This window comes from Martes martes (genome assembly GCF_963455335.1).
Source record: "Martes martes genome assembly, chromosome: 10".
Lineage (NCBI taxonomy): Eukaryota > Metazoa > Chordata > Mammalia > Carnivora > Mustelidae > Martes > Martes martes.
Genome location: NC_137898.1, coordinates 76,270,410 through 76,287,760, shown reverse-complemented (window position 1 = coordinate 76,287,760; position 17,351 = coordinate 76,270,410). Strand labels below are relative to the sequence as shown.

Here is a 17,351-nt window from a genome sequence, read left to right as displayed (position 1 = left end):
CAGCATCATACGGTCAGGAAAAGGCAAGGACTGTGGAGTAAGGCAACGTGAGCTGAAGCCTTGGCTCTGTTACTTACTAGCTCTGTGCGATTGGACAAGTCATTTAACCTCTCTAAACTTCAGTTCCCACACCCATAAATCTGGGATAATAACGGTACCTGCCTCGTAAGTTCAACGCGAGGACCGAGTGAGCTCAAGTATGGGAAACAGCCCGCAGAGCGAATAACAGAAGGCGGTCTGTCCTTAAGTGTGAGATGGTAGTGGGCACGGTGCTGATGAGGAGGAACGGGAAGGTGATTATTACTCCGTGACAAGGAGCGAAGATGGGAAAGTCAGTTCTGCAGACAAAACTCTCAGAAAACCCCCACCTCTAGCTCCTCTTCAACCTCCCTCTGCATTTCCAGCCCATGAATTCATGCACACGCATTCGAGAAAACGGCACTCAGATGTCCCAGGCTCACAAGAAAGGAGAGGTACTAGAAAGATGTTTTGCCGGCATCAATCGAAGACTACAAAGTGCGGGCACTTTCCCCTTGTACTTCTAAGCGGTGCCAGGGTCAGCGAAACAGGAATCCTAATGCCTTGACAAATCAGAGCCTTTGGGAAATGTGTCATTTTATGTAGCTGAGTTTTCTAAGGAGTCGAGCGTCTGCCCAAGGAGGCATCACAGCTTGAGGGGTAGAGTTTTGCTTTGTTTAGCTTTTGTGGTTTTGATGAAAAAGTCTTTCCCCAATACACTGAACTTCTCTACCCAGATCCAGTGTGTGTGGTGCCAAGACGCGCTCAGTCCAGCCCCCTCCACAACCCTCAGGCCTCAATTTGTTCCCTAGCTTCGGACAGGAATGCCCGCTGCTACAACAGAAAAACGAGCCCCCCACACACCGCCCACCCCCTCCCCACCGAGCACCGACGGGTAAGAGAAACTGTGCCAGCAAAGTCCTGGATCCCTCAGTTGCCTGGCACACCAAGCACAACCCAGAAGAGGGAGTTAAACCGCCCCCCCCCACCACCATGACGAAGCCCATCAATAAGAGGTCAAAAATGGGCAAGAGCCAACAGAAGGATGCTCGCCCTCCCCTCCAACCCCGAGATGCAGCGTTCCTATGTGGCCTCCCTGGAGACACACAGGGAGACTGAGAAACATGCTGGGTTTTGTTGTGAAGCTGTAACCAATTTAATAATGTACCAATTTATATTTGGTCTCCCTTCCTTCAGGCTGCCTTCCTCCCCACTGCTCCCCCCCAACCCCGCGTTCCCCTGGGATAGCACCCTTAATAAAACGTTAGCCTGCAGTGTAACTTTTGCCCCAGGGTCTGTTTTCTAGGGAACCTGGCTCTCTACATTGATTGGGGCTCTCCTATAATGATCAGCTATTACACCGCGTGGTAATGAAGCGATGGGCTCCCTCTGGGCTCCAGCCCTTAAGGAGACACTTAGGGCTGTTTATCCAGAGAACGTCTGAAGTGTAGTGATTAAGAACTCAGACTCTGGTGCTGGCCTGCCTTCTTTAAATCCCAGCTCTCCCAGGGCTCTGAAACCTTGGATAGTCATTTAAAATCTAGCTTTTGTTTCCTCATCCACAAGATGTGGGTAGTCAGGGTACCTACCTCATGGAATCCTTGTGAGAAGTAAATGACTGAATCCTTATTGAGTGCCTGGGATATGACAAACACACGATGTGGGTTAGCTACTTGTTCCTCTTGCTGTCTGATCACATACAGAGTAACAAAGTTACTTCTCACTGTTGTTATAAGCCTTTCTACAACAATATCTCCGCTTTGTGATTTCTAAAATACTGTAGGATAGGTATTGGGAAGTCTAGCTAATTAGAATTACGTGCAAAGTAAATAAGGTTTGGGCAAAAAAACAAGAGTTCAGGTATGTCAGTGCAAATTCTTTTTAAAGTCTATTTACAAGGCCCCCAACGACAATTTTTACTTCCATCTTACTTCTTGAAGGTGTCCTACCAAATTATGAAGTTCTCAATTAGCAAGGTATTATTATATACATTTTGCAGTCATGCTGTGTGACCATGGGATACAGAATTTTGACTTAGCGTGAACACCCTTGACAGCCTACACTATCCTACTTCAGAAACACAAGATTTTAGTGACTGATAAACATAGTTCTCACACATTCCAATCCTGATTATTTGCCCTCTGGGCTAAAACTACAGAGAGTGAGGACTACACCTGCACTTTTTGCAATTAGAACAATGTTTTATGAAATTGTTATCCCAAACTGAATCACTGTGTTTTCCTTTCCAAGCTCATGCAGTTTAGCCACGTGGTAAATATTCCTTTAGAAGTGTCCTCAAGGGGAGAGAAAGACATAGATAAATTTTACCCAGGTCTGGGGAGAGATGTGTGATCTCCATGAGGACAGGTGTGACCTTTCAGGAGAAGACTTGAACTTTATGCTCCATCCCCATGACTTTGTTCAGGATCTCAGAGCCTCATACTAGTTCAAGTCTGATATATGATATCCCACGGATGGAATTCCCTATCAAAGCTGACCTCCAGTCAATGTGTATTTTTTTTAAAGTCTTTATTTATTTATTTGACAGAGAGATCATAAGTAGGCAGAAGAGCAGGCAGAGAGAGAGGAGAAGCAGGCTCCCTGCTGAGCAGAGAGCCCGATGCAGGGCTTGATCCCAGGATCCTGAGATCATGACCTGAGCTGAAGACAGAGGCTTAACCCACTGAGACACTCAGGCGCCTCAAATCAATGTGTATTTTTAATAATTACAGGGCTTTATCAGGTTCCGGTCAATGAAATCAGAAACATCCTACCAACGCCAGCAGCCCACGAGCAGGCAAATTACTGGGAGATGCGCTACTAATATATTCATTAGGACAGTCATAAATTAGAATATCTATAATAAATTTTAATAATAATGTGGACACGATGGTTCAGCGAAATCCCTCAAGATTTAGGGGAAATCCCCAAGTCATGCTTTTAGGGTACAGATAATGAGTATAAATGAAAGAACTCCAACAGTTATTAGGAGAGCCCTCAAAGGCCCTTTATATCTGTTTCCAGATCTTGGTGTATCTTACTGCCGAATTCCCAAATGGGTGTTATAAAGAGAGTGGGCCCAAGGAACAATGCAATTCTCTCACCAGCCAGCTGCTCCAAAAAGGCAGTGAGCCCAAGATGACAAGCTTCTTGACCTTACAGATTTCTTAGTCTCCAAGTGCTGCTTTGGCTAGAGAACTTCCAGAATACCTCCTTGAGATAGTTGGACTTACCAAGGCCGGATCCATTCACATGCAGCCTAGATCTTGTATCTTTTGCACTGTCTGTCTGCTAGTTCAATAATAACCTTGAAGGATAATGACCTTAAACCTGGTGCAGGTGTCTCTGGCACCAGTCTTCAAATCAAGGACTAGTTTTTGAGGCCTGGTCTAACTCAGTCACTAACAACCCGCCCCCCCCGACCTTGAAGACTTATTTCTCTCTGAAAAAATGTTCATTTACTAGCAATGCTAGGCAGATGCCGATCTAACATGAAGCTATCAGACTCCAAGCTTCCAAGCCCCGGAGAGGAACCTAGCGATGTTTACATGCTTATACTTTTTTAATACCTTTTTTTTTTGCAAAAGTAATATATTTTAACCACAATAACTTAAAATTCCTTTCTCTTTCCCCTCCAACATCTCTTCTATTACATTTTGCATCATCAGGTAGAATGGCTGCAGGCATAAGGCAGAATTGAATTAGGGATACATTTAGTTTGCATTCAGTGGCATACAGTTACATGGTTCTCCATCAATTCCAGTTGAGACAAATTGTTGTTAGATGCATCCCAGTGCAGGAATGGCTTCCAAAGACACTCCTACTATCTACTGGACTGAGACCAACATTGTAGCATGGACATGAAAGACTAGAACTTATATCATTATATGAATATACCCTGTGGTGGTCAGAATGATGATGACAATTACTGCCAGAGGAGGGGGTTGGGGGGGCATCAAGCTCAAATATACAGAGCCAGACTCTAGCTTGTGGAAAATTCCCCAATCATTAGATATGTACAGTTGTAACTGGAAGACTTGGTTCTTGCCTCTGGAGTCAAAAATGAAAGTTCTCTCCTGAAATGTAGCGTACAAGTTATAAACACACCACAATCTTTTTCCTTTGTTGATTAGACTCCCCGAGATGGAAATTACTGGACTCTTTTTGTTTACAGAGCACAGACAAGTAAATGTATTAGCAGCAAAGATGTCTGCTAGAGCTCACAGGAAAAAGAAACTCAATAGAGATTTAAAAAAAAAAATTGACACCAGTGTAGAATATTTACACAACATTACCAATAACAAGCCAGTACCATGGAGTAACATGTCTAAACCCTCACCAATAACAAACAAATTTCAATCAAACAGCACTGGAAGAAAACGAAAAAATCTTTCCGTACTTTCTATAGAAACAATTGCAAAATTGTTATCCCGTGAAGAGGCAATCAAACCAAAAATGCAACCAAAAAATGTAGGCGAATGAAAGCATTAGAGAGGTAAGTCAGGAATTTAATCAACAGAATATATTATTTTTCTGAGTTTTGTGGTATTTGCGGTTGTTTGTTGACTTTTAAACTTAAGAGTTGCTGTGATTTCCTTCCTCGGTTCAAACAAACACAGTAATTTTGTAGTCGTACATTTTTATGCTTTTTCTCAAAGCAGGCATCCCAGATGATACAAGGTATGCACTTCAAGCCTCACAAAACTTGGACCTGTTTCTGGGGTTAGACATTCCTTGACAATTAAGCCTGGCTTATATATCATCATCAACTCACTTTAATGCTCTGGTTATCTCTCATACTGTCTTGTCTCCAATTGGAATTTGTAAAAATCATCCCGCCATGCCAAAGGGTGATGCTGAGGCCACAATAAACATGATGAATGGCGAGCACAAGACACTCACTTACTTTGTGTCACTTACGCATCACACAGATCGTAATTACATGCTCTTCTGTCTCACTGCTAGCCCTTGACTTAATCATGTGTGCATCCTTTTTAGTGCAAAGTACCCTGCCTACAGGGAATCAGTGAACTGCAAATGTGGGAATGAGGGAAGAAAGAGATGGTAAGAAAAAAGGAAGAAAGGAAATGGAGGGAGAAGAGGCAGACCTTTTAGGAAGCAAGTAGAGAAAACACTATGAAAACTCTTTTAAACTCTATTTTTAGATCTTGGGGGTAAACCACATGACGTTTTCACCATAATATCTGTGTGTGTGTGTGTGTGTGTGTGTGACTTCACTTTTCAGCTTAATTCCTTCAACTTTTATTCACTTTTTGACTCAAGACATTTCATATTCAATATGTTTTAGCTCAGTATTATTCTCACCAACATACTGTTTTTTAAAAGCAACTAAAATATTAACTATATTATGCAAATGAAAATGTGAATTTAATCACAAAGAGTGGCCCTAGAGGAGCCACTAAATCCTCCAACATCCAAAGAGAAAATTGGAGACTCCTATTATATTCAATAGTTCGTATACCGGTGCCCAGAAATTTAATATAAATTGAATTGAATCTTACACACAACACTTTGTAGATTCTGTCTGTCGATAAGACATGCTTTCATAAGAACCAGCAAGCTAAAAATACAGACTAGAGCCCATTTTCATTTTCATTTCATTTTCTTTTCAGTGAAACATTGTGAATGTAGTGGCATCACATAAATATTTATCGAACCCTATAATTCTTCCAAATGTAATGATAAATGACAGTATCCTTCAATGTGCACACAAAACACCTACAAAAAACATTTTTTAGAAGACTGAAATGAGATGCAATCTATCCAAAGGAGAACTGCTAATAGAAGAAGTAATCATTTGATAGTCTTTGTAACCTCTCCTTACTGGACCTCTGAGGCTTTACTCTCTGTTAACTGAAGAAATAAAAACAATTTAGTATCACACAGCACTGGGGACTTTGACAAGAAGGGCCAGGTAAGTCACTAAAAACTTCCCTTATTGATATAAAAGGAAGATAGATTTCAGAGAAAAGAACCACACAAGTTTTCAGGTTGTTGGCTTGTCACACTATTTGTACTTCCTCTTCATGGTTGTCACTATTTTTATCATTTACTAGGTGCACGGGGATAATAGCAGCTCAAACTTGGTACACAACACAGACATAATTACTGATTTGGACCAACAATTCTCTATTAAAACCTACACTGCTTTCAGCCAACAGTTAAGAAAAGGTCAAGAAGAAGGCACCTGCTGAAAAGAGTCATAAAAGCATGCTGTTCATTATTTTCCAGAAGCTTCTAAGCCTCGCTCCCACCTGGCTTACATGATAACTACTAAATTCATCTGAACGTTGTGCAGTGTTCAGGGCTCCTCTGGGAAACATTATTTTCCTCTTAAATAACTATGATACAAAGTCTGGAGCTAAGGTTAAAAATCCAGAGCCAAGAAAAGTTTCTGCTGTCACTTGATCGTAACTTCATTCTTCTGGTCCCAAGTGGAAATTTTTAGGGCAAGCTTGGGCCAAAATTCAATGAGTCTCCTTTGACTTAGATGGGTGGTGGTGAAAATATTGCCTTGAAAAGAGAACGAGGATGGAGAATGCCTTTTAGTCTGGAATTGTCAGAAATTGTACCAAAGCTGCCAAATAACATCTGTCTTACTCCTCAGCCTGTCAAAGAGGAGTTAAAAGATAAGTTTGGGGAAAAGAAGCTGGAAAGATTAACAACCATCCATAGGATAAAATAGGATTTCTGGCATCTCTGAATATAAGAAAAAGGAAGCTTGTATATTATTATATTATGTAAGATACATGCTACTGTGGGAATCACTCACCCCTTTAAATACCTGGGCTAGCACTAACAGCTTCTGCAATAACAGAAAACTCCTCATTTTTCCCACAACACAGATTTTCCTGTTCCTAGTTTTCATTTACCAACCCCCCTTGATTCTCTGATGATTAGAGACTTCAGATAAAAGAGTATTAGACTGAGCACTGGTGCTAGCCAACAACTCTTCAGTTGAACTAACTTAAATAAAAGCTACTCAGTCATAGGACTTTATTCTTTTCCTTGGCCACTAGCTGAAGTGTGTCCCTCTCCCTGGAGAAGATCAAGGTACAGCATCACAACATTTGAAAACTTGAAATCTCAATACCACACCATCCATCCAAATCACTTTTCTTCCCACGTCTGGTGGGAGAGGGTGTTCAGGAAAGCAAAAATTATCTTCTCGTTGTAAACAACACATGGAAAATATAAACTAGATAGGGACACAAAGTCCCCTGGTTTCACTTTATTTTTTCTTGCAAAATGAAAGCGATAGATAATTATGACCTCTCTGCTCTTCTTCCTGGCCTCCAGTGGAATGTGCCAATACACGGGGCAGCACTGCAGAAATTGGAATTAATAGGATTTGCTGAAAAACATCAGCCTTTGAAATATTTTTAAACTTAAAAATATGTTTTAAAAATACCTACTTAAAAAAATATTTTATCAGGCAGCGTCCTGGCAGAGAAAAGACGGCACACTCCCAACCGGGTCATTGAGAAGCATGTAATAAACAGACTATTTACAAAGGCGTAGGCAGGGTTTAGAGAAAATAATGCAGCATTACAGGGTTGAAAACAGTGGGGAGCTGTTTCTGCCCCTAAGAGGGTACAGCCAAGCCACAGTAACCAGTATGGAAAGAATCAAAGGGATAAATACCCTGACCTAATTCTCTTCTCTACATTCCCAGAGGCAGGACTGACAGATATCAGGGAACAAAGGAGCCCACAGGCCAAGGAACTCAGGCACCTGGACACAAAGCAGAAAGAAGGGTGGGAAACGGATCTGGAGAGGTCAAAGGGAGAGAGCTAGTACAGATACTGAACACAATCATAAAGTTATATTCATTTGTTGTTAGAATATATGTTCACTGAAAATAATAATTCGCTTTACAGTGTTTAGTAAGTGTGAGATGTTTCTTCTGGGGGTCTGCGTGAACCCAAATGTACTTTAGGTCTCCTAAGCTTCTGCCAATTGTACCAAAATATTTAAAAATAAAGAGAGCACCCATGCTTACGTGTGTTAGAGGGATACTGGCTGCAGATTCAATTTATAGAAAGGTAAATATAAATGCACATGTCTTGTGTATACGAGCTCTGTCTCTTAAGACACCAAATGTGTGAAAAAAGGGACACAACTGTGCCCACCTCATATGATGCCAGAATGAGACACAGAAATTGGCACACAGATAACACTGGGTGAATGGTAAGCACTGTCACCATCACCACCAGCAATGCCACCTGCTGCTGCCTTCTGACCTCTCAGGCAGCCAGGGAAACTTCCGTACCTGTAGCTCTCTGGGTCATCAGTGCCCGGCCCTGGCCCTATGCATAGGGAGCACATAATCAACATTAGATGATGAGACAGTAGTGAGAAATATTTGGAATAAAGAGAGCATTCTAAGCTCACATGTGTTGGAGAAATGCCGGCTGCAGCTTCAATTTTAAGAAAGGTAAGTATAAATGTATGCTCTGCTAGGCTGTATGAGTATGCAATAATTCTTCATTCCTCACCATTCCTCATAAGAGAAATATTCTCTGCCCCACCTCAATGTTCAGCATGGACGAAATGGCCCACTTCAGCTGATGGAATGTGGGCTGGGTCTGAGTAGGGGTTTTAAGAGGCACCACACTTCCTTCAGCCCTCCTGAACTTCTCACCTCTCCCCTGAGAACGGTAGCATGTCCCAGGCGGAGGGTACTCCTTCAGCCCGGGTCCTGGAATTGGTAGGCCTGTGAGGCAGGCTACCGTTCAACCTACAGTTGCATCTTTAACTGCTCTCCCAGACTTGGGAGCAAGGGGAAAAACTGTTTCCATAAGCCACTGAGATTTTGAGGTTGTTTATTATGCAGAAATATTACACGTGCTCAACAAAGTTACTACGGCACGTTTGGGTGGCAAAGGCGGGGAGCTCACGTGAGATCTGGAGTCTACTGTGCTCAGTTCCAGTCCCAGCTCTGAGAACTCCCAGAAGCTGACCATGACTGAACAAGCCTCATGAAACCCCACCTTCTGGATTCCTGTAATAATTAGAAACATCATCCATCAAGCACCTAGTACAGTGCCTGGCACCTAACAGATACCTGGTGAATGAAAGAAATGGTATAAGTAGCAATAATGGACAGCCAAAATAGCTTCCCATGCATGTGCTGAACTAGAAGCTGTTTATCCCAATTAAAATATTTTTTAACTTCAAATAAATAAAACAATGAAATCACTGCTCAAGTTTGCAGCTTACAAAGGAATCCAACAGAAAAATCACAGTTTTAAAAAATATAACGCGCTCTTTCTAAACCTTCTAAAACTTCTGAGTAGTCAAGAATATGAATTCCTGTTGTGTCAGACAATAAGAATGCATTCTTTGTGAAGGAAAAATGATTAAATTGCATCTTCCAGACTAGTAATTTAAATTGTGATCAAATCCACTGTAGCTGGGGGCCTCCCACTTAATCCATTTACTGTGAACATTATTAAACATTTATTAAATGCCGGTGCATGGTTAAAAAAAAAAATTCAAAGGTAAGGTTTTGTTCACTGAGCACCCAAAAAAAAAAAAAAAAATCAAGAGCATAAAACTACTAAATGGATCAACTACTCCCAGTATATGCAGTTTTACAAAACACAAGCACGGCAATTACCAAACCACAGAAATAGATTTTTGATCCATTGGGAAGGCATTCAGAAAGCGATCACCACTAATGAATAATAGAAGATTTATTTGGATTGTAAAACTTGACTAGAAAAGAAATTTATCTAAAATACGAGCTCAATTTCCTGCCTTTCAAAAGAAGAAGGAAAGGGCTTTACAGAAAAGATCTAATCTGGGAGACATTCTCTAAGGAGCCCAAGTAGGATTCAGGCTGGTGTTTCTGAGCCCGGTATAGAAGGAATGCTTGGAGGGCTTAAATGAAGATCCCATGGGGCTGCTACCCCATACCTAGTGACATGGAATCTTTGGGGAAAGGGCCCAGGAATCTGCATCTGTTAACAAACTCTCCCACAGATTCATGTGCACTCCTAAATTTGAGAACAACTAGACAATGAAAGCCATTAAATAGCCTTTGGCAGCTGACTTAAAGGTTCTTGAAAGACCAAAAAACAAAAACACAAAACAAAACAAAAAAACACCCAAACAAGTTTAGTCCATTCTATGCCAAAGGACAACAGAGTCTGGACTTGAGATTCAGTAACAGCCGCGGGGCTAAACAGCCATTCCTTCTGCCAGCGGGTCAAGCCACGTTTTTAGCACTTGGAGGCAAAGAGCTGATGGATGCCTCCACAGTAATGCAAACCCAACAGCACCATGGTAATGCCTTCTCCTGTTGGACACACATTTGCCAAAGCTCTCCTCAGCCCCAGCATCTTGCCGGCACAAGTCTTGGCGATCATTCTTCCTCAGTTTCCTGGGCTTGCAAATTAACATATGCAGAAGGCGAGAGGGGAGGAAGTAAGATGGTGCAGGATATTATTATTCAGAAATTCTAAATTCATAAACAATATCAACATCCAGTCCTATAATATACCTAGAGAAAAACAGTTTTGCTTTCTAAAAGAAGGTAAAAATGATATGTGAAGGGGGTAAAAAAAACTTGCTACCATAGTTTTAAAATTGAAAATCCTCTGGGGAAGTAAAGCAGAATGTGTAGTGAATGCAAAGAAAAGGGCACCCAGTTAAAATGGAGAGACAGGTGGGTTCTAGATACATCTATGTCCTCCAGATATGACCTCACCTAACTCACTTAGTGATGTTTTAACCTAAAAGACTTAATGTTTTTTGAATAAGCATCGTAAGTCACAAAGCAATGTCCAAATATAAGTGGTGTTATTATCATCCATGGCAAAATTTATTTTATACAGTCCAGAATATACTAGAATAAAGTCAGAGCAGTGAGGGGTTTTGTTTGCTTGTTTGTTTTGTTTTAACAGAGACAAAGGACAACAAACTCTTGGCATCAAGAATTGTGAGGTAAGCTATACCATCAGATGAAACTATACACACGTTTTCTGAAATCACACCCAAGATGAGAACAAGCAACATGGAACAAACAAGGGAAAGTTATGCCACCTTCACCAGCGTACTCCTGCTCTTCCCTGCACCGAGCTACACTAGTATGAAACTTCCAAACAAAACCAACTCAATGTGGCTGAAGCAGTCCTCCACGTAGCAATGGCTAATGACTCCACCTGACACCTTCCTGTGTGGCCTACCTTACCCACCTCCATCTGAGTCCCGAGGAGAAGCTTCTCTCACTGGAGAGCCACAGACAATGAGACAAGGAGGAAAAAGGAAGGGTGGCTAATGGCCAGTGCCATCAGTCAATGAATCCAGGGCTACGAGGACTTTGAAAATGGTTTAACACTTGCTGCCTGATAGATTTTGAATCAACACCAAATTCAAGTGTATCTGGAAACATGAGGAAGCCCAGATGTGTCTTTAGGCACAAGACAGCACACTATACTGCAGTTAACTTAGAGCTGAGCTTGAAATGAGGCTCCAAGTTATCAATCTTCTCTGCGTATCAGTTCACGACTTGATGATTATTATTTCTACCTCATGGGGCAGTTGGGATCATTAAAGAAGACCCTATTATAAACTCCTTCACATAGTGTTGTGCCCACCTTAAGAACTCCATGAGGTCATTAGTGGTAGCAAAGTAATAGCACAGAGTAGACACTCAGTAAACATACTCCCCTTCTCATTCTGCATTTCAACGATGAAAATATATTCCAGTCGAATGAAAAATGATACACAATAAAACACACTGTGTAGATAAATCAGAACTTAATTTCCTTGACATTCATCTTTTCCTTCATTATAGCTATGGAGACCAATTTTACCATTTACACTGGCCATAATTAGGGCCCGTGTATACAAAAATTGCAGTTTAAATTTGTGATGGTACATAGAGTTTTGTAACTTCTATCCAGTAGTTAATATAATTTCTCAAGTCCTTTTTCCACCACTATAATAACACCCCCCACGACCTGTTTTAATCATCATCATTACTGGGAACAAAGCACTCTGTGAGTGTTGCAGAAAATGAGTTAATATATGTAAGTGTACCTTGAAAACTGTGAACAGCTAATATTACCATTTATTTGAGAACAGAGAAGACAGAGGCTTGTCTTGAGATGACTACAATCTATAGAAAACACACAGTGCTAATCAAGGAACACACACACATATGTGTACACATACACACACATATGTACATGTCTGGGTACACGTCTATTTAAAGAAAAGTAACAACAATAACAAGAACAGAAAAATGTGTGTGTGTGTGTGTGTGTGTGTGTGTGTATCTGTATCTATAATGAAAAGCAAATAAAAAGGTGGGAGACAATGAAAATATTGGGGCAATTTTTCCCCATATTTTAAAAATGTTTCTACAAAACAATCAATTCTTACAAATAAAGTCTGAAAATCCATTTCTTCTGAGTACAATCCACAACATGCCCCCTCCAGCCTCTCATGAAAACATTTGTAGAAACACACTGCCATATGTTAATTAAGTATCTCCAGTGCAAATCCCTGTCATTCAAAGGCCAGATGTGCCCTGTGAAACATCAAAGGCCAGGCAATGCTGCAAAACCACTTCAGCAAAGCTGTACTAGAAAGGGAAAGATCCGTGTAGAAGACCCATTCGAAAATCCACTTCACACTTATAATTTAAAGCCAATTCAAATGTAATTTACTTTATCAGGGCTCTTAATTTCGTGAAGGTCAGAAGTGCAATCAACAGAGGTGAAAATTGCCTATGCTTATCAAAAGATAACCTGGTAATAGTGCTGAACAAGAAAAACAAAAAACAGGAAACAGGACTCCCATTGAAAACCACGGTTAGAACCACTGTATAAAACATGCCTTCTCACAAACCAATGCATTCTGACAGAAAGCTTTCACTTGAGTCATCTCTGTACCAAATGCACTCACTTGTCAATGTTTTTCAGTGGGAGAAGATTCCTTTTCTTCTCCAATGTTACAGTTTGTGAGACAGGAACGACACTTCGGCACAAACTAGTAAACTTACCACTCTCGTCATCTATATTGAACCTTCCGAGACCACTGCCGTCCCTGATGGAGTACTGGATCTCTCCATCCCTCCCAGAGTCGTCATCTTGGGCAGCCACCTGCAGCACACTTGTTCCGATGCGTGAGTTTTCTTTTACAGATCCAACGACAGCAAAGTCTGGGAAGTAGGGAGTGTGGAGGTTTTCATTGACATCCACCACCTCCACTTCAACAAAGGAAACAGAAGACAGAGAGACCGGTCGCCCTTTGTCTTTGGCCCGAACAGTGAGGTTATAGAACTGTTGCTTTTCATAGTCCAGCTCTTTGCTCAAGCGAATGGCACCACTTGCTTTATCTATTTCAAATCTCCCGTTATAGTCATTGACCAAAGAATAGCGCACTTGCCCCCCTAGCCCAAGATCCGGATCATGGGTCTCCAGCCAAGCAATGACAGTGCCAACGGGGAGATCTTCCAGAACCTTCACACTATAGCTACTGGGAATGAAAGCCGGGGAACAGTCATTGACATCATCCAAAAAAACCTTAAGGGTGACAACGGAAAACAGCTGCTGGCCACTTTCTGCCTTGTCTCGGGCTTCTATTTTTAAAGAGTAGTTTGCTTTAGATTCCCGGTCCAACTGGTCGGCTACATAGACAATTCCAGTTGAGCTGTTGATAGCAAACTGCTGCGTATCTGTCAACACTGAGTAAGTTACTTCCCCATTAGAACCCAAGTCTTTGTCTCTGGCTTCCACTTGAATTATCTCAGTTCCAATACTTGAACTTTCAAGAATGTTAACTGAGTAACTGTCTTGGAGAAAAATTGGGCTGTTGTCATTAGCATCCTCCACATTGATGGTCAGCAACCTCCATGAAGATTTTTGTGGATTGCCTAAGTCATAGATGGTGATATTAAGGAGATAGAGGTCTGTGTGCTCTCGGTCCATTGGCAGAAGGACTTTAAGTTGCCCAGTCTCCATATCGATATTAAAGCAACTGTCCGTGTTCCCATCAGATATTGTAAATAGCACCTTTCCATTGAAGCCAGAGTCAGCATCATAGGCTTTAATCTTCAGGATGTTGGCACCAACAGGCAGATTCTCCTTCACAGCCACATCAGAAGGAAATGACTTGTCAAAATGTGGTCCTTGCCTATTAACTGAATAAAAGTCAAGAAATCCATCTTCCAGGTTCAGTTTCCCATTTGCTTTTGCCTTAATGAGCAGTTTCTCTGCCAGCTTTTGAGCCACACGAGTTTCTCTGCAACTAAAGCTCTTTGAAGACACCTTCCCATGTAGGACTGAAATGTTAACAGACATGGGGTCCGCAAAATTCTCTCCATCAGTTGCTGTAATCCTGAGGGCAAAATTACCATTTTTGATGCCAGAATTCATCAGCGACTTTTTAAGCTGTAAAACCCCGGAGTCTGGGTTTAAATAAAAGAAACCAAGTTCATTTCCAGAGATGATTTTGTACTTTACAAGTTCAAGTTCATCAATATCAATTGCTGAGACAGCTGTGATGTGACCCCCGACTGGAAAGTCATAGGAAATAACTCCCTGGCAAGCCACTTTCTCAAAGAGAGGGCTGTTGTCATTGACATTTCCTATTCGAATAGTCACATTTACTTCACTTTCATGGCGGTATGGTGAACCCCAGTCAGAGGCTCTTACGATGAACCTGTAAGTTTCCGGGGAGGATTCAAAATCCAAGTCTTCAGTTGTGCTAATAACACCTGTAAACTGGTTAATGGCAAATGGCAACAAATTCAGACTGGCAATACTGTAGGTGATGTACCCATTTTCTCCTTTATCCTTATCAGAAGCTGAAACCATCAGAACGCTTGTGCCCACCGGGACGCTTTCATTCACAAAAGCATCATACAGCGCCTGCTGAAATTCTGGGGTGTGGTCATTCGCATCTTCTATGCCAACGGTGACTTGTGCTTTTAAATCGCCTTCCTTGTTTGTCACTCCCAGCTTATAAACCTCCTTCTTAACAGTATTCAGTGGCTGTGCTGTGACAATCAGACCTGATCGAGGATTAATTTTGAAGTACTGTGCATCCTCACCAGGAGATAATTTGTATTCCACATCAAGCGGTTCGGGACTTAATTTTACTATAGCAACCACGACACCAGGAGGGGAGAATTCACTAATGCTCACATCATACGTTTCTTTTTCAAATCTAACTGGGACAGTGTCTCTTTGGGGATTGGCAATGTGGACGATCTTTGCTGCTGAAAATTTCTGGGGGGACCCCTTATCTTTTGCTTGAAGAGTGAGGTTGTAGCCATAAGGAAAACTCCCCCAGTCGACCTTCTTTCTCTCCTTAATCTTGTACTCATTCATCCACCTGCCTTCCTTAGCCAGGAAGAACTGATCTAAAGGATCCCCAGCCACAATGGAAACAGACTCAATTTCTCCATTGGCCCCCTCATCTAGGTCATCGACTGTCACCACCGCGTATGTCGGCTCTTTGTCCAGTGAGAAAGGAACATGAGTGACCACGTGGAGAGTTGGGGCGTGTTCATTTACACGTTCAATGTGAACATAAAGCTTCGCAGTACTGCTCACTCCGTTGTTTCCATAGAGTTTCATCCCCCGGTCCACAGCCAAAATCTCCAGATCGTACCTATTCTTTTCATCATAATTTAACCGCCCACTTAAAGAGATGACACCACTTGTGGGGTGGACTGAAAAGAGATCAACTTTGTTTTTAAAATAGTAGTAGAATTCTCCATTGGAGCCTATATCAGCGTCGGTGGCAGTCACCTGGGCAACACTAGTCCTTAAAGGGGTGCTTTCTGCTATCGTAACAGAGTATGTTGTGGGTGAAAACAAGGGTCGCAGGTCATTCATATCTAAAACCTGTATGTTCACTTTGGTCCATGCTTCCAGATCCTCTCCTCTGACAGAACCTTTGACTATCAATAAATAATTGTCCTGAATCTCCCGATTCAATATGGCCGAATTGCCACCTTTAGTCCTTATTCTGAGGAAACAGAAGTCTGCAATGATGACTTCCTCCGCTTTGAAGAAGCCTTCCTCATCTCCAGATACAATTCTGTATTTGACATCCCAGGACAGATCTATTAAGGTGATGCCCATCCTCCCCTGGCTGTGAACGTAGGTCCTCGCGGCTGAGTTCTCACACACGGTAGCATTGTACACAGGGTGAGTGAAGTGGAAGCCCAGGGGCCCGGTCCCCGGCAGCCCCTGGGACACTGTGGCCAGAAGCTTGAGAAGCAGGAGGATGAGGCAAGAAGGGGGAGGCCTTGTACCCACACAGTATCCCATAGTTACATCCATCGCATCATACCTCCATCCTGGAAGGGGGGGAGAAAGAGAGAGAAAAATAAATTAATCTATGGGAAAGTGGGAGAAGATGTAGGAACTCGCTGCAATGAAATGGTGCTTTTTAAAAACTTCATTATAAAATCTTACCAAACGTCAGTGTGAAAAAAAGAAAAATGAGAGACCTCATCATACTAGATGGCAAGGAGTTCAAAATCACTAGGGTTTAACTTTACGTGGTTTGAGCTTTTTAAATCACACTTTTATAGTGCTGCTGGAATTGTTCATTGGTACAAGATTCCTTCCATTCTGAAGGTCAGTTTAGAGATATCCCTAGAAGCCCTATAACTATGAACTTTTTAAGAAATTCTTACCAGGCATCATAGTCATCTTTTGTTGTGCTGACTTTAAAACTGACCAAGATTTATACAGAATCCAATATCGTGAGGCTGAGAATTCAGGCCCCCTAGAAGCACATACAACATAATTTAATTCTGTTGAAGTAATCACCATTTATCATTAATAAATGATAAATTTATGGCATCTCCATGTGGTTATCTCCTTTCTGGTTTTATAAACTAGTTTCAATTACCAGCTATCAGCTGAACAATCATGTTAAGTTTAACATCTTAAAATATTATCAATTGTAGGGCGCCTGGGTGGCTCAGTGGGTTAAAGCCTCTGCCTTCGGCTCAGGTCATGATCTCGGGGTCCTGGGATCGAGCCCCACATTGGGCTCTCTGCTTCCTCTTCCTCTCTCTCTCTCTCTCTCTGCCTACTTGTGATCTCTGTCTGTCAAATAAAACAAATAAAATCTTTTAAAAAATATTATCAATTGTTTTTGTACTTTATAAAACACTTTCATAGCCAGGGTTGGCAAGGCACATATTATACCCTTTTTGTAGATGAGACTAGACAATGTCATTCTCCTAGTGGTAGAGTCAGGATTAGAACCCAAGCCCTCTGGCCACCCCCAAGGCTTTCTCATTTCTTTTTTCCAACTCTGCCTTACAGAAGACT

The 17,351-nt window shown here is 41.7% G+C and overlaps 1 protein-coding gene across 3 annotated transcripts in view; it reads right to left on the bottom strand.

Annotated features, from left to right (window-relative positions):
* Positions 1-16,364, bottom strand: part of FAT3 (FAT atypical cadherin 3) — a gene marked incomplete at its 5' end in the record, with an annotated part of 479,253 nt that extends 462,889 nt beyond the window's left edge. The window contains one exon of one of the 3 annotated variants that reach the window (XM_080817518.1): positions 13,055-16,364. In XM_080817518.1, the coding sequence (XP_080673644.1) occupies positions 13,055-16,346 (3,292 nt within the window). The remainder of the gene's footprint in view (positions 1-13,054) is intronic. The other 2 variants (XM_080817519.1, XM_080817517.1) reach the window with 2 other exon arrangements.
* Positions 16,365-17,351: the final 987 nt, after the last annotated feature.